The sequence below is a fragment of the Syngnathoides biaculeatus genome, chromosome 23 (genome assembly GCF_019802595.1).
Source record: "Syngnathoides biaculeatus isolate LvHL_M chromosome 23, ASM1980259v1, whole genome shotgun sequence".
In the NCBI taxonomy this organism is placed as follows: domain Eukaryota; kingdom Metazoa; phylum Chordata; class Actinopteri; order Syngnathiformes; family Syngnathidae; genus Syngnathoides; species Syngnathoides biaculeatus.
Window position 1 is genome coordinate 15,755,353 of NC_084662.1, and position 24,215 is coordinate 15,779,567.

A 24,215-nucleotide genomic window follows, 5' to 3' on the forward strand; every position below is an offset into this window, starting at 1 on the left:
CACACCACACACACACACACACACACACACACTCACACACACTGTATATTTGCAGTGAAGAAAATAACTATTTGAACACCCTGCTATATTGCAAGGTCTCCCACTTAGACATCATGGAAGGGTCTGAACTTTCCATTGTAGGTGTATGTCCACTGAGAGAGAGATCATGTAAAAAGAAAAATCCAGAAATCACAATGTATGATTTTTTTAACGATTTATTTGTGTGATACAGCTGCAAATGAGCATTTGAACACCTGAAATCTGACCCTAAAAGACCTGTTAGTCTGCCTTTAAAAGTCAACCTCCACTCCATGTATTATCCTGAATCAGATGCACCTGTGTTCCATCCCAAGAACACCATCCCTACTGTGAACCACGGGGGTGGTAGCATCATGCTTTGGGGGTGTTTTTCTGCACATGGGACAGGATGACTGCACTGTATTCAGGAGAGGATGACCGTGGCCACGTATTGTGACATTTTGGAGAACAACCTCTTTCCCTCAGTCAGAGCATTGAAGATGGATCATGGCTGGGTCTTTCAACATGACAATGACCCGAAGCACACAGACAAGAAAACCAAGGAGTGGCTCCGTAAGAAGCACATCAAGGTTCTGGCGTGGCATAGCCTGTCTCCAGACCTAAATCCAATAAAAAATCTTTGACGGGAGCTGAAACTCTGTGTTTCTCAGCGACAGCCCAGAAACCTGTCTGATCTCGAGAAGATCTGTGGGGAGGAGTGGGCCAAAATCCCTCCTACAGTGTGTGCAAACCTGGTGAACAACTACAAGAAACGTTTGACCTCTGTAATTGCAAACAAAGGCAACTGTGCCAAATATTAACATTGGTTTTCTCAGATGTTCAAATACTTATTTGTAGCTGTATCACACAAATAAATCAGGAAAAAAAAATCATACATTGTTATTTCTGGATTTTTCTTTTAAGATTATCTCTCTAACAGTGGACATGCACTGGGGATGAAAATTGCAGACCCCTCCATGATTTCTAAGTGGGAGAACTTGAAATATAGCAGGGTGTTCAAATACTTTTTTTCTTCACTGCAAATATATATAGATGTATATATACGTATATAAAGTGGATTTTTAACAACAAAAAAAAATGGTTCAAGGTTGAAGCTTCTTTTAGCTCCAGCGAATTACCACAAATTACGACCGCACTAATGTGAAACACACTATTTTTGTGTTGATTTTCAGTTTGAATTATTTCAACATTTTCTACAAGAACAGGCTGAAATAGGTTTTACAAGTTCGAATTCAAATAAATGTCTCCAGGGAGTTATTAGATGTGGGTTACTCGACCTATCCAGCTAATGCTCAGGCAAACATTTGCAAACTATTGTTAATCACATTTTTGTCAGAGAATGTTTGGACAGAATGCTAATAAATCTACATAAGAAAAGGTTACAATTGGTTAATTTTGAATAGAAATTAATTGTGTTTATTTACAGACAATATGGGTTGCGTCAAAGAGGCTAATGCTATAGCAATTGCTAATTTCCAAATAGCCTTCTAGTTACTGATTTTTGTAAGAAATTTCAGTAATTTTTCATGAGAACAGGTTAAAATTTGGTTGTCACATTCAGAACCAAAATATGAATGAGTAGTTAAAGTAGATACTTGCTAATCCTAATGGCAAGCAAATGTTTAGATCATATCAAAGATATCGAAGTTCTGTTTTGTGTGTGTGTGTGTGTGTGCGTGCATTTTTGTGTGTGTGTGTGTGTGTGTGTTGTGTGTATACGCGCTTTTCTTGAGTTCATTATGGTAGATGAGAGTGCACTTTGCCTGTGCTAAATTGTAATGAAAACATGAATCTTTCAGGTAGGTCTAAATAGGTTACGTCATAAAGGCTAAAGTTAACGTGATGCTCATAACATGTTTATGTAATGATTTTTGTACAAATCCAACAAAACTGGCAAGTACACACTATACAACTAGGCAAGTCACTTTTCCATAATATGTCTGCTTGGAATTAGAGGAGAAATAATTGAATGTTAGATCTGGTGAGTCCAGATTGGGCCCCTTATCTGCATCCACTCACTGGATCTACATAAGGAAGGTCAATGAGCTCTTGATAGAAGGGGCAACATCCTTGACGTTCCAGCTCGGAATTCTCACGTGAGCTCTGCTCGCTGGCGGCTCTGTCGTCTGCACTCTGATAAAAAAAAAAAAAATTAAATAAACTTTATTCAACGTTTCTCATTGCCTTACAGAAAGACAACAACTCTGCTTGTAAATATCAGCAGCAAGCCCAGGAGACGCCATCAATCTCTATCCAGGCATCCACTGGGCAAGTCCTGCCCCCGGCCAAGGACGAGACACTGAAATATTCAACAGGCAGCCAAATGAGTTGTGCATAAGACCAGCTTCTTGATTGGTCACGTTAATGCGAAGCCTGTGTCGTTTTTTAACTGGCCGACATGCATGTAAATACAAAATCTTCAGTGTGTACGTGATGCAAAATTTATTAATCATAGCTTTCTTATACGTACAATGTCACTGTCAGCCAGAAAACATAAATATGGTAAATGTAATATTTCTTCCCAAATAGCTTCCATTGATCCAACCTAGGAAAGTTTGGTATTTTTAAACATTATTAACACAAAGTGTCAAAAATACCTTGAGAAGTACCTTTAGTAACTTTTCAATGCTCAACTGCCTGAGAAGTATTATAAAACTCCACCTCTTATCTCACTTTGCGGGAGCCGCGCAACACTACAGTATGTTGCCTAAAGATAAAAAGTCTGAATGCTATTTAAAAAATAACTAAAGAAAAATAGGTTGGATACATACACGCAAGCCTGTTTTGGCTTGTAAAAAATGGAACGCTATAATGCTATGGTGCAGAAGGAACTGGTAAGCCATAAATCTAAGATCATGGATATTAATTTCTATAAAGGTGTCCGAGATGTTTTTTTTTTTTTTTTTTTTTTTTTAAATAAGAGTACATACGTTCAGCGGGCGCAGGTAGTTGAGAGACTGCTTCAACCAGCGGTGATCGCCGACCGCGCTCAGCACGGCCTTGGTGGTTAGACCCGTCGTGGCCAGCACCTCCATGGTCTTGGCCGTTGTCCTGTGGAGCAGATCACCTGCCGTCACCCCGTTGGGGCCCACTGCCTGAAAGGTGGGATACAATAGAATTCTGGAATTTGACCCACCATTCATAGAAAAACACAGATTAACTTTTTTTTTTTTTTTTATCTCATCATGTATTGTATTTTCCAGTCACGCCTGACTTACTGGCAGCCATTTTCAAACCAGAATTCCACATCGCTGTTTTAAAGCATTTGACTGAATTTTTCAAGAGCTACAGAATATTGTTTTACGAGTCGATATAAGTACAGAATTTACCAAAAGAATAAGTAGACTCTCTTCTTTCACCAGAAAAAAAGTAGTTTTTTTTCTAGTAGTATCTGTTCTTTACCCAACACCAGATGGGTTGGTTTAACCCAAAAACCCCCAAAAAGCAGAGAAAATAAACTCGTAGTGAAAAAATTGTCAATGAGTTTGATGCTAATAATTTACTTGGTGAAAATTCTACTTAAAACAAGAAGGAAAATCCAGAGAAAAGGGATTTTGATGGGAAAATAAAAATGTACTAAATATATACAACCAAGAAATGCACTGTGAGCCACGCTGATGCACCACGTGGCTCCAGTTGAGCGTCAGGGGCTTTTTTTAACATGTTGTTTGTCATTCACTCCATCAACTGCAACATCTCCTCACTTGACAATGACACTACAACTACCTACTCCAAATCATACCATACATACACTACATCTTTATTCAAGTGAGAGGTGTGTAAACATGTCCGGCTCCCAACGTGTTGGTATTTCGCTCCCCCATAATTGATGTGACAAGTTGATGTTACATTACAAAATTACAGTGTTTTATAAACCGGAATTTCAAAGACAAACTGGGTGAGACCCTTTTCCATGCCTACCTGATGAAAATTGGATTTGATAAAAATATTAATTGGTGGCAAGAAATCGGTTGGTTTCCAGTTGAATTAATACGGGGCGGATTACTACACCATCATAGGAAAGGATTTCAAAAGTCATATTTGGTGGGAATTTGTCATCAATACTTTAAACACACACCACACTCAACATTTTGGATTCTTAAAAAAAAAGTGAGCACTGAACCCTCTCGAGATGTCTGGAGGGGGCTTGCATCTTGAAAGGTGAGGAGCAGGGGACAACAAAATGACAACAGATCGCTTCAGATGAGCAGCCATCCATACACAAAAGGCGACGCCATGTTCAGTCATTAAACATTAAATGCCCAGTCAGGGCATCATAAAGCTGGCCTGTCTGATAGCGAGGAGAGAGAGGGGAAAAAAAAGAGAAAAGTCATAAATAATCCAAACGAACCCAGGAACCCTAACACCGGATTTACACCTCATCAAATATGCAGGAAGGCTGCAGGAAATCACACAAAGCGGGACATTAGGAGAGGAAGATGAGACAAGTTAATCGATTGGACAGGCTGCGGGGACCAATATATTTACCAAATGGATACAAATAAACACACCTTGGATGCGTTGCTTTCATCTACTTCTCCTGCACCATCTGAAATCTTGGGCTCCATTTGATAGTTGACTGCCTGGTACAAGACCTTCAAGACATTAAAAATTGGATGATATTGGTTTATTTTTGAACTAAGGAGATTACCATTTATGAAAAATATACAGTACATTAGGCTTGCAAATAATTATTTTAATAATCGAATGAAAATTTTCACATTTTTTGTTTCAATTAATTGGAAAATCAGACTAAGATGTAATGTGCATCTTATTTCAAATTGACAGTGTACAAAACACACAAATTGATTATGATTCAGTTCCCGGTTTAGTGTATAACGTCAGAAAGTGTGCAAAAAAGTTTTGTTTGTTTTCCGAAGTTAATCATGTTTCAAATGTCTTATTTTATTAAAACCCAAAGATTATGATCGGCTTTTATGAGTACTAGAGGAATCTGAGCACAGGCATTTACTGTTCAGAGGCTGAAATTTCAAGGATTTGAACAAGTTAAACAATTGTCCTAAACGATTAATCAATGATAAAAACAGTTAATTAATTTGATTAACAATTAGTTGTCAAGTAATTGATTAACCATTGCACCGCTACAGTATGCGTTTGTCGGGCCTATTTTAACTGGTTAACCTTTTCAATTTGTGCTGTTTTGGCATGATTTTGCGTTAAAAACTTGGGACAGCACACCAGGCAGAGCTCCAGAGGATGCCAACATCAATAGTCACATTACACTGTAATGAACCCCCCCTGTAATGAAACCCCCTTGTCAATGACTCCCTCTTGTAACTGGCTCCTAGTTATCGCGTAGCTCAACGACAAAATTTTCGGAATCGACTATTGATGAGATACTCCAAACAAATGTCATGGATGTACTCCAACCTGGGTCTGCAGGTCGCTGGAGGCAGTCAAGAGAGCTTGGATGTTGTCGGGCGGACAATGTGTGAGCGAGAAGGCCAACAGCTGCTGTCTGGCTTCCAGGTCAGTGAAACCTTCGCACTGGCCTAGCAGACTGCACACATCCCAGGCTGGATGGTAACCTGAAAGCCGGGAGAGGGACATATCCAACTTTCTCACATGATCTCCCACATCTCTCACTGTGTTGATTTTCCTCTGTATGATTTTTTTTTAAGCAAGCCCAGAAAAAAACATTAAATCCATCGAACCATTTTCTGAGCCACTTATCCTCACAAGGGAATGCTGGAACCAACCTAGCTATCATTGGGCTGGAGACGGGGTTCATCCTGAACTGGTTGCTAGCCAATCGGAGGGTACATAGAGACAGACAACAGCCACACTCCCAATCACACCTAGGGGCAATTTAGAGACTCCAATTTATGCATGTTTTCGGGGTGTGGGAGGAAAACCCGCGCATGCACAGGGAGAACATGCAAACTCCACACAGGTGGGGCCGGGATTCGAACCCCGGACCTCAAAACTGTGAGGCCAACGTTCTAAGCAGTTGCGCTACCATGCTGCCCACGTTAAATCCCTGCAGACTAATTGTGCGAAACACACACAGAACAAGTACACAGTGCAATATATTATGTTCTGGTAATTATTCTCCTGAGTGGAGCGGACACAAACACAGTCGACCTTGAATCAGAGGTGGGATTCAAGCAAGATAATTATTTAAAATGGTGGCAACTCTGATACAAATAAACAAATACATTAAAAAAACAAAGAATGAACTCATAATAAATGAAGCATCTAAAGAGATTACAGTATAATCCATATTGTCCCATATGAAAATCTCATATTGCAACTATGATTTTAACATAATTACATCTTCCATCTTGGGCTAACAATAATTGAAACGAGGCACTAAACCCAGTTTATTGCTGTAGATACACTCCAGGTCCACCGTAAAAAAGTTTTAAAAAAAAAAAGTTTTACTCCTCCCACATGCGTGACACATTTACAATTATTAAAACAAACAAACCTATACAACACTTTTTAAGTCGTCCTTACCACTTGTTCTCACTCTTTCACTGTCAAGAAATATGAGATTTAAGTATAACCTTGGTTCAACAGAACAAAAAGACATTCTTGCGTCAAAGCTCTTCGTCACCCCGAGTTGAACTTTACACAACTCAAAGTACAATAAAGCACAGTATATTTAAACACCAAAATGTTAAACCAAGCTATATCCATTTGTCATACGAAATTCAACTAACTTAATGCTAGGATATAATGTGAAACACCATTGACAGGCTAACAAAAATCTGAATGTGACAGAAATTATGAACCTTTAAACAACAAAACGCAGAGCATCAACACATACAACAAAACCTGTGCAAAAGTGTAAATCTGGACTTGCCTGTATAGCGTAAAAACCCATTTTAAAAAGTTGCTTAAAAATATGCGATGTACGGTAGAGTAACAATGAACTGTCACATAATAGATATTTATTATTCAGATGTAGATTACCAACAACATGTCTTAATCTTCTATCAGAACCCATGAGGAATTACAATTACTTGAGTAATGGATCCCAAAATAATCAATCATGTAAATTTATGCCAAACAGCTCCAGAGTTTAGAAATTGCTATTTTTAGTGTTGGCTGTAGCCAAAGAAGTCAAAACAACACTTTTTCTTGAAGTGCATGTGCGTGAAAATGTATTAGTGCTGTGTTAACAATGTACCTGCAGTCATGAGATCCTGACAGTGGATGTAAGAAGCCTTGAAGTCCAAAGACTGGAGGGCTTGCTCAGCTAGGAGGGTCAACACTTGGCCTTTGCGGGTAGCCCCGTCATCCCCTTGATGGACACACACAAACATACAAAAGCATTTTTTTTAAAGAAATTCATTTTCGTCTTGACCAACACCAAGCTGATAATCGTGCTCATCACGTCTTAAATCTGTCTCAATAAATCCCCTCCTGCCTTCCGAAGGTCGGAGCAACGAGGCAGCATATTAATCGATGTCTGCATCAGTCAATGAGGTTACTGTGGTGGCTCTTCATCTCGGCCGGGCACAAATTCAACATGGAGAAAGGCATAAATTAGGTAATCATCGCCGTCGGCGGGATTGCTTTCAGTGTTAACATTCACACTGCATCTCAAGTCTATTTTCCCCATCACTGATACAACTGGATTAAAAATAAATAAAAGATAACAGAAAGACAACAAAAAACAGTGCTTCCATATAAAACGGTCAGGACAATGTGGCTAAAATATCAATTTGACCAGTATCATCGCTGTAGCTTGGGCTACTATTGCATTTGTAGCGATGAAACCAGATTTAATAAAATGTAATCAATTTACAAGGGTAAAGTTACACGGGAGGGATGCCAGTGTCACTACCGGTTTGCCGAAATACTTTTAGATCAGGGGCGCCCAGACTTTTTTACCCAAAGATCTACTTTTCAAGCAGACAGTCTCTTGCAAGCTACCGACGAGGAGGATGGGGGTGAAGGGGGTGGGGGAGTGATGCTCCCAAACCGTTTTAAGGTTGTTATGTTTAAAATACGGGATTAATTTTTTGTGCACTGTATTGTCTGTGCTTTCGTCCTGGATTAGGCTGTGCCAAGGTGGAATTTTAAAATGACACACCATCACATCCTGCACTTTCTACTTTGGCTTCAAACTAGAGCTTTCCTGCTCGGAAAAGAGAAAATCTCGTCCAGTTTAACCACTTTTTCTTCGATTATTCACATACTCTGACAGTCATTGCATCTTAAAACAACAGCATGTCTTCTTTAACTTTCTCCATTAATATCGAAAGTAAACAAGCAGCATGTCTAGCTGGTCTTTGCTCTACGTCGCCCAGACTGTCTTGCTAACTGAAGAAGCGGTGGTGGACGCTGTCATTATAAAGCATATTGATGGGCTGCATAAGTACTGTAACATTTGTAATTATGAGTGTACATCTTTAAAAGGGGGGGTGTAAGGTAAACTAGGAAAAAGAGTGTGGCGGAACAGCGGTCGTTGTTCGAAAAAGTTCCGTCTGCTGCCAAAAAGAAACCAGTGGCTTCTTCTTTTCATTTTTTACAGTACATATGTGAATTGTGCCATCGGATGGAACAACCAGTCATCCCTCACTCATTGAATCACATTGCAAAATGCCACAAACTGTATAGCTGTATGTTATACTTTCAATATGCATTGGATTTTTTTTTTTTGCACGCAACGCAGAATATTTCTGAAGAGACTGCATGAGCGGTGCACAATTGTGCACACGCGCAGTTTAGAGGGAACATTGGCTGACGTCTTTTTTCTTTTTTTTTGGCATGCCGTCCCGCGATCAACTGATCGGCATTGAGCACCCCTGTTTTAGATTATGCATTGAAAATAAAATTTTTGGATTCATGAGGCACCACGTCACTTGTTTTCTCTGCATAATACTTGAGGAAAAAAGACGCGAAACCTTTTTATTAACTGTTGATCAATCTTATAACCTTTGAAGGTTTGCAAAGTGTGGCTCGGGACTTTTTATCCCTGAAGACGGGACAAATTTTCACATTCTGCGTCCACTTTTGCCTTGTCGAATTCAAAATGGCCACTGGATCATGCTTCTTTGATCCTTACTTTTTATTTTAAGATTAACCCAATTTCCTACAAAAAGAGGGGGCAAAGCATTCATGAGGCCAAGACTACAAGTGTAACCACCAAGGGTCTTTGGAACCTCATTAGAAGGTTTCCACTTGAGTCAGCATAATGTAATTCTAAATTAGTGTATGATAACCAGGGATACAAGTAGATAAAAAAGAAGCTTCTGAACCCCACTCCCAAAAACTCACAAAGCCTTTTTTTTTTTATGAGGCAGAAACCAAACCCTTCAGGGTTCTTTTTCTTTTTCCTTGGCGGCCATACCGGTGAGATACCTGCATTAAATATTCACCTCACAATCCCAGAGCTACGCACCCCTTCAAAAGCAGCCCCCCCTCCTACTGCTGCATTTTATTTATTTAAAAATATGTTTATTCCTCCTCTCATCTCTCACTGCCTAGGGTGTGAGAGACCCACTGACATAATGCAAGGAGAACAAAACGCCAAAAGGCCGCTAGTTAGGGGATCCTATTAGTTTTTTCAGAGGAAAATCAAATAAAACCAATTTATTTAGCTCTATTAACTCGAATAAACTAACAAATTTAAAACTTAAAAAGAAAAAAAATACTTCATACCCTCCCTGCCTTGAATGAACTTAGCTGTCAATCAACAGCAAGGCATACAAGAAACTGATCATTGAAATAGTGAGGTAATAAACATTCCCCTAGGCAACGGTTTACACAGCAACAGAGCAGAGAGAGGGAGGGGTATCTTTATTTTGCCCCTACAAACTTGACAGAGCCAGACATGATTGATAATTGTGCAACATTTACATAAGGTTGAATGCCCCTCAGGCAATACTGGGTACTCAGATTATTTACTAGCTGCTTATTTATTGTTCGTTTCGGAGCAGAAGGCAACAGAAAGACAGATTTCCAGCTCGATACGCCACATCATTATGATCAGTACAATTGAATGAGATATGAACAACATCTCTCAGGCTGAAGGATGTTATGAAGGAAGTTATAGTAGATTTCGCTGAGGGTTCTTTACACACTGCGCATATGGAGGATTTTTAAAACAATTTACTAGGGCCGCACAATTAATCACATTTTCATCATGATTGCGATTTTGGCTGATTGGACGAGTCTGATCATCAGTGATTGTCTTGCATTAGAAATGAAAATACACATTTTCATATACGGTGCTCCATATGAAAAGTGGTTTATTTGGAGGAGTGCCCGAAACCTAGCAGGGCAGTCACGAGGGGGCGAAGGTGAAGTTCAGGTTTCGTTAAGCTTTGGGACTGAGCTCCAGTGTCAGCTTCAAAATAAAAGCATAAAACGGCATCGATGTCCAATGTAGTCATAAATGAAGCTTTTATTTCGAAGTTGTCCGTCTCAGCACTTTGACAGAGAAGTGGAAATGGTAAGACACTATGAGCAGTTGTTGTACCTGCTGTCTTGACTTCAACTTTTCGCTTTCAGACTGAAAGCAATGAAAAAAATGCGAGTAAATAGAGTGCGAAACTACTATTAAAACTATATATATATATATATATATATATATATTTAACATGAGTAACATGATTAATAATCCTGATGAAGAATTGTATTGATTGATCAATGTTGATGAATGGAATCATCATTATTTTGGCTATAATCATGTAGCCTTCTAACTTGTGACAGTTCATTTATGGACATATAGCGTAATTTCCGACCTATAAGCCACTTTTTTCCACACGCTTTCAACCCTGCGGCTTATGCGGTGATGCGGTTAATTTATGCATTTTTCTAACGGCCGCAAGGGGGCACTCAAGTGGAAAAGGTAAGAGTGAGACCGGTGGAATGTATGTGCCGAGGAAGTGACTTTTATGTTTTTTTAACCAGCCCTGTTAGCGCTGTGCTAGTGTGTTGCTGCTGTGTTACTGACATGTCTCAGTGATTTTTACCAGTAGGTTTTTTTTTTTTTTTTTTTTTAAACCGGCCCTGTTAGCGCCCCGCTAGCTGCTGTGCCATGTCTCAGTGGCCGGTATGTTACGGGTATGTTACCTGTATGTTTTTTTTTTTTTTTTTAAACCAGCCCTGTTAGCGCGGCGCTAGTGTGTTGGTGCTACGTTAGTGCTGCATCTCAGTGATTTAGGTATGTTTTTTTTTTTAACTGGCCCTGTTAGTGCTGCGGTACCGTGTTGCTACTGTGTAGCTTCCGCGGCTGTTTTTTTTTTTTTTACCGGTCTGTTTTGTTTGTTTTTACGAGCCCTGTTGTTGCTATGTTAAGCTAAGCTAGGTTTTAAAACTTTGAAAACTCTGTCGGTGTATCATCTTTTTTTGTAAATGTCGTGTTTCAATGTGGGCACTTGCGGTTTTTACACAGGTGCAGCTTATGTATGTACAAAATGATATTTCCTTTACAAAAGTATAATAAGCTGCGCTCTGTAGGCCGGAAATTACGGTATACACTTCTGAGTTAGCTCCAGCTTTAGAAAGTCACAGTTTCAAAAATGCAAAAACTTTCCATATGAAGGTATGAGCAGTTTTTCAGGGGGAGACAAATTCACACTGAGACCTCCAACTCTTGTTGTTGCTGCGGGGTCCAATTCCTGTTAATGCTGCGAGCAATCTGTGAGCTCAATGACTGACACCCTTTGTCAAAAATTGGTCTCTTTGGGCATTTTTCAAGTACCATGGTTTGGTACAGGACAGATATTTTGCAAAACGAGGAGGCAATACTTCCACTACAATATGAAATTTATGAGAGAACCACCCAACACTCTTAAAAAAAAATTCAAGATAATGTAAATATATTATTATAACACTATATTGAAATTAAAATTTGTAACCAGCTATGAGAGGTAGCCCGTCTTCTGTTCAAAAAGTGTAGACTTGCAACCTAACTCGCAATGACATCTTGTTTTCACTCTTTTGTTACTTGAAAAAGCAAAGTAGTTACTCATTTTCTTTTATTGTTGTACAACATTGAATCTATTTATAAATCTAGATTTTTTTTGAGTTTCCTTTTTACATTTCGTGGTTCAGTGGTAAAAATTCTTATCTAAACATTTCAAAACATTTCAAAGAGGGACGATAAACGCGAAATGGACTGCACTTATATATCGCATTATCTACACCTTCACCATGCCCAAAGTGCTTTTTAAAGCCTCACATTCACCCACTCACACACATACTAGTACCATAAAGGGGGGCCGCTTCCACACAAGGGGCTGTCAGGCATTATTCCTGGAGGCTGCCGTTACCAGCCACCGATACATAAGGCAAAAAAATCTGACAAGTCCACCTCGCCAATAGTAGTAGTAGTCGCAGCACTACGCTGTGCCAGATTTCCACACATTGGTGACATCATCAAATCAAGAAAGTTTTTTTGTTCACAATAACGTCATTGAGTTAGTTTTGTTAGTAATTTTGTGTCAAACTACCTGCCACTCGTAGAAGAGCTGCCAGACTGAGCAGAGTAGTCGACTGCTTGTAGGCTGTAGCGCAGTGGGCGACACACTCCTCCATGAGAGACAGGCGATCGGAGCGCAGACGCACTATATGGCGGGACACAAAAAGGAAGACATCAGACCGGACAGCCCTGGTTAAAACCTGTTACAAGTCAAATGGCAAGGAGGCAGATAATTTCCAATGAACTACTGTGGGAAATGAAGCTGCTGAACTGTGGACCGTGCTGTGAGTTTAATTGGTTCTGCGACGATGTGTAATTACAAACAGTCGTATCTCAAATCACTGGTCCTCAGTGAAATGAATGGAATACCCTTCATCCACAATCCAGCATTGTACTAAAAAACAACATTTATTTAACATACATATAATACATATACATAATTTAACTCTATAATTTTGTAAACTGACAAATTTACCGTTTATTGAGATGGCTCAACTCTTCTCTCAGCTAATCAGTAAGGCACTATTAATGGTTCTTTGCAGAGGATAAAGAAGATATGATTGTGAGTATCATTGAAACCCATTCACTGCCATTGACTGCTTTACAAGTCAAATATCTACTTTAACTGGGAACCCTGGCACTGAATATTTTTTTTGTCCTTGTTTAAAGTGTTAAGCATAACACACACACTCCACAACAAAGCTGCTAATTAGCGTTAGGATTATGCTAGTGGGGTGTTTAAATAAATCTGAAATACTTTATTCACCTTAATTTTAACACTTTTGAAACATTTCAGCTATGATTATAAATGTTTAATACTTTTGTTTAGCTTACATTTTAAAAATAACATTCATACAGTTTTAATTTTGAAATTGTTAATGCATTTACTTAGCTCAATCTGAATATTTTCTGTGTTTACTTAACTTTTTTGTTTATTTATTTAGCTGTATTAAATTTCCAACTGTATTCAATTTTTTTTAACACTTATTTAACTTTAATTGGTATATTTTTTAATCAAGAATTTAGTTTGTGTAAAAAAACAAAACATTGCCATGACTGTTTTACTTTTAAGTAGGAGCAACTAGAGAATTTTTGGTGGCCAAGACAAAAGTGAATCCTGTAACTGCATGGAAAGTGCTGCCCAAACAGAACCACGCGAAGCTGAAAGAGCAAATCTATTATCAAATCCTTCCATTCTGCACCACCGTATGTTTGTTTGCAGGAGAACAACAACTACCACAAAAAAACGTTTGCTCAAATACAGTAGCAATGTTCCTCCTTGTTTATAGAGGATCGGCGTCACAATGACATGGCCCTGAGCTTCGGAACATCCATCCATCCAATTTCCAAACATTTTCTTTTGCTTTTCTTCTCACTATTCGGCGCCGGAGCCCAACTAGGGTGAAAAAAAAAAATCCAATCAAAATTGAGGACCATTGAGATGAGGCATGAGTGTAACAAAGATAAGAGGAAAAAAAAGGCGAAGGGGGGGGGGGGGCACAGCCGGTTAACTCCGGCTTTGCTTTAACGCTGTGCGATATAACATATACACATCATAATGCGACATAAAAACATCTACTGCAGGATATACTGATATTGTCAACAGTAATCTAACATGCAAGGCGATAACACAACAACAGTCGCTTTTCTACGACGACATCCTCACAGTCCAGGCATGATCCCATGATCAATCAAACTGTTGTTCAATATAAAATACATTATGAATAAATGAAGAAATGATCAGCGATACAGTAATTGACATCAATTTAAGGTAACATTAAGGAAAAATATGATATTGAGATAAGCCTTTGCATAATCAGGATTTTTCAGGCCAATCACCAACCAGCAAGTTTAAAAAAAAAATCAATAACCAATCACCGATTTGATCACAAGATTGAGTAATGTGTCTATTTACATGAGTTGTTCATTTACGTCTGTACTGTATACTGATCTCCTATCTTCAAAATTATTGCCTCGCATTTTAGACTTAAAAGTATTTTCAAAACAGCCTATAAAAAAAGCTAAATCAATGACCTTCAAGGGGTATTCAAAGATTGGCTACTAACAAGTTTAGGTGAAATCAACATTACTGCATGAAAGGAATAATGTGTACTATCTTACTGTAATAATAGAACTTTATTGCATTTGAATTACTTTAACAAATGCTGATAACGCCATGCTTACTCTAGGTTTGTCACGGTCCTATTGTCCAGAGTTTGCGTTAGTATGGCTTTTCCTTATTATTTTTTTTTCCCCCACGCTGCGGTGCATAAACGCGGCACGACCCTTGTTTACCTTCTTCAGGTGCTCGATCAAATGTGTTGTTTAGAAGCATTTAGATGACATTCCCCACAACATACTTAAGTTGTTCAGATATGATCGGTGTCAATTCTAAATGGGATATAAATTGTTATCGAGCTATATGACCTATTTTGGGATGTAAAATAAGAAAGAAAAAGGCTCTCTTGGAACCTTACCTTGCAGCGGTAGGATGTTAACGCCAAAGTCTTCCAGCTGGCTGAGGGCGTCGACGAGGTCCAGCTCCTCTTGGATGGCTGGAGGACAGTCAATGATGAGCTGGAGACAAGTCCTGAGGAGAACAATAGCGCCAGTTACAACAAGGCAGTGAAGGTATGTTTAGCCCGAGGGATATGTTCCACAAAATCAATATCTGAAATGTAGAGACCATAAAAATGCATTTTTAAATTTTTTATTTACCCATAGCCATCTCAAGTCCAGTTTTGGGGGTGTTTAAGCACCCCTAAATTTAATCCCAGCAACCCTAAGAACCCTGTATGTCCTTTTTAAACAAGCTAGGAAATTCACTACACAGTACTTGGTTGGTTGGTTCACAAAGATCTTCAAGATCTCAGGAATTGTGCGAAGTACCATCATGCTTCAAACATCATTCACTATCCAGGTCTGAATGACTACAGGCCTGTCGCCTTGATATCTGTGGTCATGAAGTCCTTTGAACGCCTTGTGTTGGACCACCTCAAGAACGTCACAGGTCCCCTGCTGGACCCACTCTAGTTTGCCAACCGAGCCAACAGATCTGTAGATGATGCAGTCAACATGGGACTGCACTTCGTGCTAGAACACCTTGACAGTACTGGGACCTACGCGAGGATCCTGTTTATGGACTTCCCCTCTTTGTTCAACACCATCATCGCTGAACTCCTCTCCTCCTTCTCTATCTTAGTATCTCACCTGCCATCCATCAGTGAATTTACAACTTCCTAATGGGCACGACACAGCAGGTGAGGCTGATAGACACCACCACATCCACACACACCATCAGCACCGGGGCACCCCAAGGTTGTATCTTCTCCCCGCTGCTCTTCTCTCTCTACACAAATGACTGCACCTCAATGGCTGTCAACTACTGAAATTTGATGAGACCACAGTCATCGGCCTCATCAAAGACAGTGACGAGTTTGCGCATCGACAGGAATTCGAGGGGCTGGAGCTCTGATGTCGCCAACACAACCTGGACCAGAACGGACCAAAGACTGCAGAGACGATTGTAGACTTCAGGAGGCATCCTGCACCACAGCTTCCCCTCATCCGGTCCAACTGTCAAGTGTCAACCGTCGAGACCTTTAAGTTCCTTGGAATTTAAAGTCTCTCAGGACCTGAAGTGGGAGACACTCCATCCTCAAAAATGGTCAGCAAAGGTTGTACTTACTAAGGAAGCACAGTCTGCCACAAGAGCTGTTGAGACAGTTCTAAACAGCGGTCATCGAATCAGTACTTTGTACCTCAATCACAGTCTGGTTTGGTGCTGCCACAATAAAGGAAAAACTGACTGCAACGAACAATCAAAATTGCTGAAACAATTGTCGGAACCACCCTAACCAACCTCGAGGAATTGCAGGAATTGAATGTTACTGCATTGTCTTTGTCTCAATTGATTTTCTGTCTGCTGTTGTCCTCAATATGCATGTTGTACTAGAGTGGGTCCAACTACCGGAGATAAATTCTCCGTATGTTTTTGACACACTTGGCAAATAAAGATGATTCTGATTCTGAAATGTAATGTTTTGACATTATTCTTCTCTTTCATAAATGTGGGAATGAAACTACATTAAAATTTACAAAACTGAAATTGATCTTGCCCTGGCCAGCTCAGCAACCCTAAACCTCTGATCCTAGAATCCTCTTTCGATTTACCCATTCCCCGTGCTCTAATCATATTTCAAATATTTGAAAACCCATTTCTTAAACTATTCCTTAGTTCCTGTTCTTCCTCGCACTATCTAATGTACAACTATTCATACACAGTAACATTACTTTCACAAAGGAAGCATTTTAACATTCAAATCAATGGCTGAAAAAAAGATCTAGTTAGCCGTGCAAATGACTTTTGAAAGTATTTCAGCTGCATCCTTACTTTTATTTCAATTATTTATTTTTTTACATTGATGGAATTACTTTATCTGCTTTCTTGTTAACGTATGTAGCTGTAAAGCACTTTGAATTCCATTGTGCATGAACTGTGCTCTAGTATTAAACTCGGCTTGAAGACCTTCCTTCACTTAAGACAAAGGTAGTGCCATGTGTGTGATATAAACCTTTTTGGTAAGGGGGCATCCATTACTGACACATCTTAGCTTTTTTGGGCAGGTTATGATAGCAGTGGTAAGAGCAAAAGGCGGCGATTAGACTGTTTTATAGCGGAGACAAATGAAACGCTTCATTATGGCCAAATCAGATATTATTCAGATAGTTGTGAGCTGCCTCTGAGATCCACATGCTTTGCTGAAGCAAACAGCATTCCCAGTTCACTCGACTTAGTAAACAAATTACTCACTCTTGTGTGTGGGGGTTTGTCCCATCGCGTAATTACACCGAAAGTCTGAATACGGAGGAGATTGCAAGAAAAGAAACGAAACAAAAAAGCGCAATCAATGACACCTTATTTGCACAAATGCATTTTGGGCATAATTTCAGGCAATCGACGCGCATTGAAAGGAGAGTTTCAACATGTTAATATGGCAAGAAGACAGCCAGAGTGGGCGGAAACCAAACAACGGACTCGTTCAACATTGCGGAGCAACCACAAGCAGCAATTGGACTACACATTGTAATTAATTGTTCAAGTGCTTAGTAGATGTTATTGTTGTACCAACAGGGTGTAAAAGGGGTCAGTAGTAAATATTTTAAAGTTCACGTTAGTTACATTTTTGGGGAAAATTCAGCCACCAAAACCAGTTTCACTCTGCAACATGAAATTTGGTACACGTCGATCATTAGTTGACCCACTAAAAAGTAAAAAAAACTTCCAAAAAATACACAGGAAATCTGACATTTTGGTTTGGCGCTGTCATTTCGGATGAATGGAACATTTACTTACGACCTTTAAAAATAATACTAACCCCACCCGCAAGCCAATTTCACTTAGCAACATGACATTTGGTAGACATGCTGACTGCGAGTAGACCTGCCAAAAAAGTCATAAGACCCCAGGACTGAAAAGACACAAAAAGTTCAAAATTTTGATATGAAGCTGTCATTTTGGGTCAATTAGGACATTATCAAGGTTGCCCCTGAAATTTGGTAGCCATGTCTGTCATTACAAAATCCACCAGGAATTATTGTACTTTGTACCTTGAGATTTTTTTTATACCATTTGTTTAGGATAAAAAAAAAAAAAAAAAGTTTTTTGAGGCCTTACAGCGTGTGCAGAGGCAAAGAAAACTGCTGCTGCTACAAAGCATGAGTCAACCAAGCCAACCTTTTATGTGACAAAACCAATGACTGTGAGGACATTAGCAGTAAAGTTAATGTGTATTTTTGCTCACCAAGTGAACCATTTCCATTGTTCAGCAGCTGCTGTCTGGCTCAAATGTGACCCTCTCCCCTTGATTTGTTGTCAGTCTCATGCTGATGTGAACACAAAAACACTGCTGCCCTCACCCTTTGAGGATGGCCGAGAGGTGCTTTTGAATGGATAAACCTCCAGTTAAATCGGTTACATAGGACATTTCACCGTGATGTCACACATTTCTGGGTGTAGCAAAAGCCAGCGCTTTCTCATGATGGCGCCACGAGTAAATAAATCCTTTGATCGAGGTAAGACCGGTTGAGAAATGGTAAAAGTCTTAATGATTTTAGCATCCTTCTTCAAAAAGATTCTTACATGAGGTAAAATGCTTGGAAGGGAGACCCAAACAATGCCGGCAGTAATTCATGTTTCAACAAATAAACTGATTTTGAAAAATTGATGTGGTGGAAAAATGCGCCACTCAAAAGCTGTTGATCTCAAATCCAAAGCAATGAAATTATTTGTAAGTGGTTTACAAAGCTGAATTTTACAGACAAGCTGGGCAAGCCCCTCTTTCACACAGTTTTGTGATGTTCTCTGTGTAACTTCTTATGATATTGATTCCGCTGGATTCATTTGGATTTTTTAAGGAAAGAGGAGCGCAATCCCAAACACAACTAATGTTTGTCATCACTTTTTTTTAAACCAGAAGCATTCTGTCGGCTACTCTTGACTAACACTATGAAAAGGTTGTTTTGTGCACAGGTATCACCTGGCCAGGCCCATGCAGGGGTCGGTCAGTGTGGTGGAGGAGTTGAAGTACTCTCTGGCGGCAGCCAACACCAACTCCACGCTGTTGTCGTAGGGCACTTTAACGGCGTAACCCTTACCACGGAACGACAGACTGACAGGAACATCCTGGCTGACCTGGAAATAGCAAATGGATGGCGCTGCATGTTTCCTTCAGCCATTTTTAAATGGATTTCAGTGGGAAGTGTGAGTGTGCGCCGACATACCTCGGAGCAGTGCATCAGCTGACCTGCCAGACGCACGTTCTCCACCCGACTGGAGCACAGCAGAGACTCAACAAATATCTAAAGCAATTAAAAATACACAATAAATTAAAAAAGAATCTTGATGAATCAAAATAAATTAATAACCAATTTAAATGTTTTATGTAGAAATGGAACAAACTCTTTGAATATGTGCATTTAAAACAAAAACGTATACGTAACAAATGAAAAAATACACAAAATAATGAAGTGGTAAAACAAAAAATGAACACTACAGTACTTAAAAATTAAATTGCAATTATTTTTTATACATAAATGAAAATAAAAACACGTTAAATATAAATACTTTAACAAATCTAAATGTGGGACTACAGTTATATAAAAAATATGACTACTGGACAAAAACATAAGGCAAAGTTTGAGGGCAATAAATTGAATAATAATAGTTAAAAAAAAACCACTAATTTACTATACATATGTAGAACATCTAGTAACCAAACCTTAAAAACAGGTTCACAGACTTCCTGTGTATGCGTCGTTTATAAGCATAACTACAGTTTGATGACATGTTAAAAGCCAAACTTGCTAAAATTTTGTTTTCTTTTTGGCTGGCGTCTTCAGACAAAAATTAAAATCATGTATATCATTTATTTATACGAACATATCAAACGATATACAGAAACACGCAAAAAGCATAAACATCGGATATTGGCATCTATGGTGGGTCTGTCCTGGCATCAAGTATTAAAGAAAAAACATTGATGTTGAAATTTCCTAGCATAAAGAATCTATCTACATCGTGCATTTCATACACATAATAACTCAATGTAATATTTACATTATGTGAAAATAGTTTACATTTAAAACAAATAAAAATAAAATTAATTAAAATATGATACAGTGCAACAAATTCCATTATTCTATCATTTATCAAATCATATACTTTGTCTCAGTTCCATTCCAACATTAACCGGTACTCGTGTCAGTAGGAATTACTTGCACCATTTTTGATGAATGCGGAAATAAATTGCGCATATGACCGATTCAAATAACAGTACTAGTATTATTACAGGTATTGAATTAAAATTTGCAATTTTTTTTCCCCTTTACCTGGTGGCACGTATCTGATTTCAAACAGGTGTAGACGTTCTCCTGTATGTCCAGCAGATCCTGCAGCAGACCTCGCCACACTGTCTCGCCTACTGGAGGGTTCCTGCGTACACAAACAAGTACATATATTGTTTACAGTACAAAAAGTAAAAACAAATGGGATGGGAACTTATTCCAAGAAATTAGTCCTGAGAGGCTAAAACATAACCACAATATTAAAATTAAGCCTCATTGTGTAAAAATCTCATCATATTGTGGCAAAGACTATCCGGCAATTCAAGTGATGTACTTGCGCCCGGTGTGGCGACACAGCTTGACCATGAGCTGATGGGCTTCCTCTGTGCTGTTCTGGCTGTTCCTTACATACGAGATGGGCTTCTGCAAGCCGTGCTTCTCCAGAACCTCGGCTACACTGCAAGCACACAAATCCATATGGATTTTTAAACCACAGTCATGTGGGCGCGTGCCCACAAGCACACGGACATACACAAACACACTCTACAGGTAAACAAGGAGACAGCATGACTGGTGAAATTCAAGCTTCTCATTATCCTAGTCGCATGAAATCCAGAGTGAAGAAGCCAGGAAACCTGATAAATAATTTTATATGTACGTGAGGTGGATTTTGCTAGGTTTGGTGCTCAACATAGTCACCGAGCACAATTTTTCATGGGCCTCGTAAGGGCTCAGCAAAACGGCTGGCAATAGGGGGAAACCCTGCTCTGATAAAGGCTGTCAGACAGTGAGTTAAGACGAGTTTTAAATGAGAGCAGGATAATGTCTCGTTGAATAAGTAAAGGGTAACACTGAACTAAAAAAATCCAAATTCCTCTCCCTCCTCCTCATCTGCATTCCCTTCAGGTCGCCACCCTTTCCCCGCCCCATACTTCATCCTTATCCTCATTCCTCGCCATCATCGCTGTGTGTTCAGGGGTTCATCCTGAGGGGAAGCGAGGAGGAGCAGGAGTAGAAGTGCGACATGTAGGTGATTTTAAACTGCGGCAGCAAAAAAAACGCCCTAGGCCTTTTGAATGCCACGGGACCAACACGGCTCCTTTGATATAGTGTGCATGTGTGTATAAATGAGTGTGTGAATGAAGACTGTGCTTGCTGTTTTTTTTCCCTAGTGCTGTTCTTCATCAGAGGCCCATTATAAGGGGAGGTGGGATAGTGAAAGTAACTACAGAGCGAACATCTCAGTTCTCTTAAGACACGATTGCACCATGGTTGCAATTGGTTTTACTCGTGAAATACACCAGAACCTTGCTTTTAGTAATCAAGCCATCCCAGAAAATTGCACTAATACCAAATTGTACAAAACCCAAAGCAGTATTTCTCATAAGAAATGAAATAAAGCCTACTAATCCATTCCAGACACATAAAAATGTTAATTAAAATATAAACTTTATAGAGAGTAACGATAGCTGCACATATAAAAACAATATGAAATTAATATAAATTACGAATAAAGTAGATAACATAACAGTTAATATCATGGCACATTCCATAATGAAAACTAAAAACTAAAGACAATAAACCTCCCTGTCTGTTCGGCAACACTTGGACAAGCATAACATTCTGTCAAAACTTCCATTTTTTAAATAAAGGTACACAGTATAATAATTTCACCACACTTGACCCTATGTTGGCCTTTTTAGCATTTGAACCTAAAGTATATTGTGCTTGTTTATTGTGTGAAACTCTTGACTAAGCCACCATGTGGCCTCAGAAAGTATATTGAAACTGTTAATTTACAACATGCTTTTATTTTGAAGGTTGGTTTCCTGACAATGTGTTTCGCGGATGTTGCCTGATTGCATTGTGAAATACACCAAGACATCTAGTGAACCCTTTTAACACACAAAATACTTCAGATGAATGTGCAGTGTTTCTGGGGCAACAAATCGCCAAGTCATGTTTGTTTTGGGGGGTGTTTGTACGAAAACCTAGCAGTATGAAAATCTGGATAAAACATTGCCAAAAAAACAAGGAACGTGGTTGGTGTTACCTGAGGTGCTTCTCCAGTTTGTCCACCTGATCATGCAACGATGGGGTGATGTCCGTCTCTGGCCTGTAGAGGTAGAAGAAACGTTTCTTTTTTTTTGTAAATATTCTTTTTTTCCCCAGGTGAATTACTTCATGTAGCAGATTTTTTTTTTATTCTTCAACTGGTTAGCAAATGTTGATTTACAACATATTGAATTGTTTCTCACACTTTAATTTCCCCTCCATCCTTCCATTTTAACATTTTATGGTCACCACTCACTGGGAAAAAAAGGACGAGAGGTATTTCAAATGAGTGACCTTTTTTGCGGCCGTTACAAGGCTATCCTAATAATAAAAGCCGCCGTGATGCTTCGCCTCGAGGCTGACGATTCTGGGTCAGGCTGCTGTGTCGCTCACGAGAGAGGTGACCCAGGACCAACGAGCTCAACTGTGTGCCTGTTCCCGTTCCCCGCGTTTTTTTTTTTGTCTCGATTGTCTTGACTTTTCCGCACAGCTTGTTCCACCTTCCTATCACCTTCATTCCTCATTCCCCTCAACCGTTTTTTAAGAGTAGCTATTTCATGCAAATTATAGAAAAAGGAGCTTGATCAGTGTCCATGAAGTGCTCAGCAAATGAAAGAAAATCAGAGCCACTTACAAAGTATTGTGTAAATGACGCTGAGTCAGATGGTTCATATGAAAAGGTGCTGTAATAATCAGTACTGCCAGAAAAAGTATATTTCAGCTGCTATTTATGAACACTCGTTCCCATAGGAAACATGAATCTGTTGCCACTGTCATCAAAATCTTTGGAAATTGTAGCAAAGACGTTTTACATTTTAGGGTTAAAAAAAAAAAAGACAAAGGTCACTGCTGCTATCATTTAAAAAGGTATATTTTTTTCATTTTTTGTTTCACTGTTGATCACACTTTGCCTTCACTGGTGCTCTACAGTGGTGGCATGATAAAAAAAATAATAATAATAAAAATTACTATTGTATACTTGACTGTTGATTTAATCTGACATATGCGCAACCTATTTCCACATTCAGCAAAACAGGTGAAAGAAAAACACCTTGGATAAAATAGGACCACCATTAATAACATAACGGGGTAAAATAGAACTACAGTACTGTTTTAAGTATTTAAAAGATTGAGCAGATAAAATAAGCCTACTGTAACACCTTCAAAAGCGCTCCAAGTCAAAATGAAACTACACAAAATAAATATAAATCCCCTAAAAAAATGTGCAGAGCAAACTGAACTACAACAAAACCCTTAAAGCTCTGCGGGTTAAAATAAGAAAATTGGAAAGGTTAAACTGACAACAATAAATCCCTCAAAAGTTGTGCCGTTTGAAAATAAACCCATTTTAAATCCCTCCAAAGTTGTGGAGGTCAAAATGAAACGAGCGCAAAATCCTTAAAATTGCACAGGTAAAATAAAAAATATAACTGCCATGAATCCCACAAAAGGTCTTCAGGTTAAAATAATGCTAACTTTAATATCCCAAATTTTTTGCAAGTAAAAATACAATTTTGATAAATTACCCACACCCCAAACACTACTATTCCCCTCCCAAGTCAAAACGAAAACTGAAAAAAAATGTGCAGGTGAACAAAAACCCCCTTGAAGTTTAATGGGTCAAAATCAGACTACTGTAAAGCTTGAAAACTTGCATAAGTTAAATTAAGGCAACTTTAATGTTAAAGTAGTTGTGCAGGTCAAAATAAACTAGCCCAAAATCCTGCAAAAAAGCCTACAAAAATGGCACAAATTATTATCTCAACCAAATCCTCCCAAAGGTTCGCATCTTAAAATAAGACAACCGTAAATCCCCAATGGGTTGTACATGTTGTAATACAACAAAGTACAACATCTGGACACGTACAGAAAG

The 24,215-nt window shown here is 39.0% G+C and overlaps 1 protein-coding gene across 2 annotated transcripts in view; it reads right to left on the reverse strand.

Moving 5' to 3' along the window:
* Positions 1 to 24,215, reverse strand: part of nbas (NBAS subunit of NRZ tethering complex) — a 161,012-nt gene that overhangs the window by 81,163 nt on the left and 55,634 nt on the right. For both annotated transcript variants that reach the window (XM_061811916.1, XM_061811915.1), the window contains 12 exons: positions 22,341 to 22,403; positions 20,622 to 20,744; positions 20,333 to 20,435; positions 19,226 to 19,303; positions 18,982 to 19,136; positions 14,920 to 15,032; positions 12,474 to 12,587; positions 7,196 to 7,309; positions 5,431 to 5,588; positions 4,551 to 4,634; positions 2,970 to 3,134; positions 2,059 to 2,172 (listed from right to left, as the gene is read on the reverse strand). In XM_061811916.1, the coding sequence (XP_061667900.1) occupies positions 2,059 to 2,172; positions 2,970 to 3,134; positions 4,551 to 4,634; positions 5,431 to 5,588; positions 7,196 to 7,309; positions 12,474 to 12,587; positions 14,920 to 15,032; positions 18,982 to 19,136; positions 19,226 to 19,303; positions 20,333 to 20,435; positions 20,622 to 20,744; positions 22,341 to 22,403 (1,384 nt within the window). The remainder of the gene's footprint in view (positions 1 to 2,058; positions 2,173 to 2,969; positions 3,135 to 4,550; positions 4,635 to 5,430; positions 5,589 to 7,195; positions 7,310 to 12,473; positions 12,588 to 14,919; positions 15,033 to 18,981; positions 19,137 to 19,225; positions 19,304 to 20,332; positions 20,436 to 20,621; positions 20,745 to 22,340; positions 22,404 to 24,215) is intronic.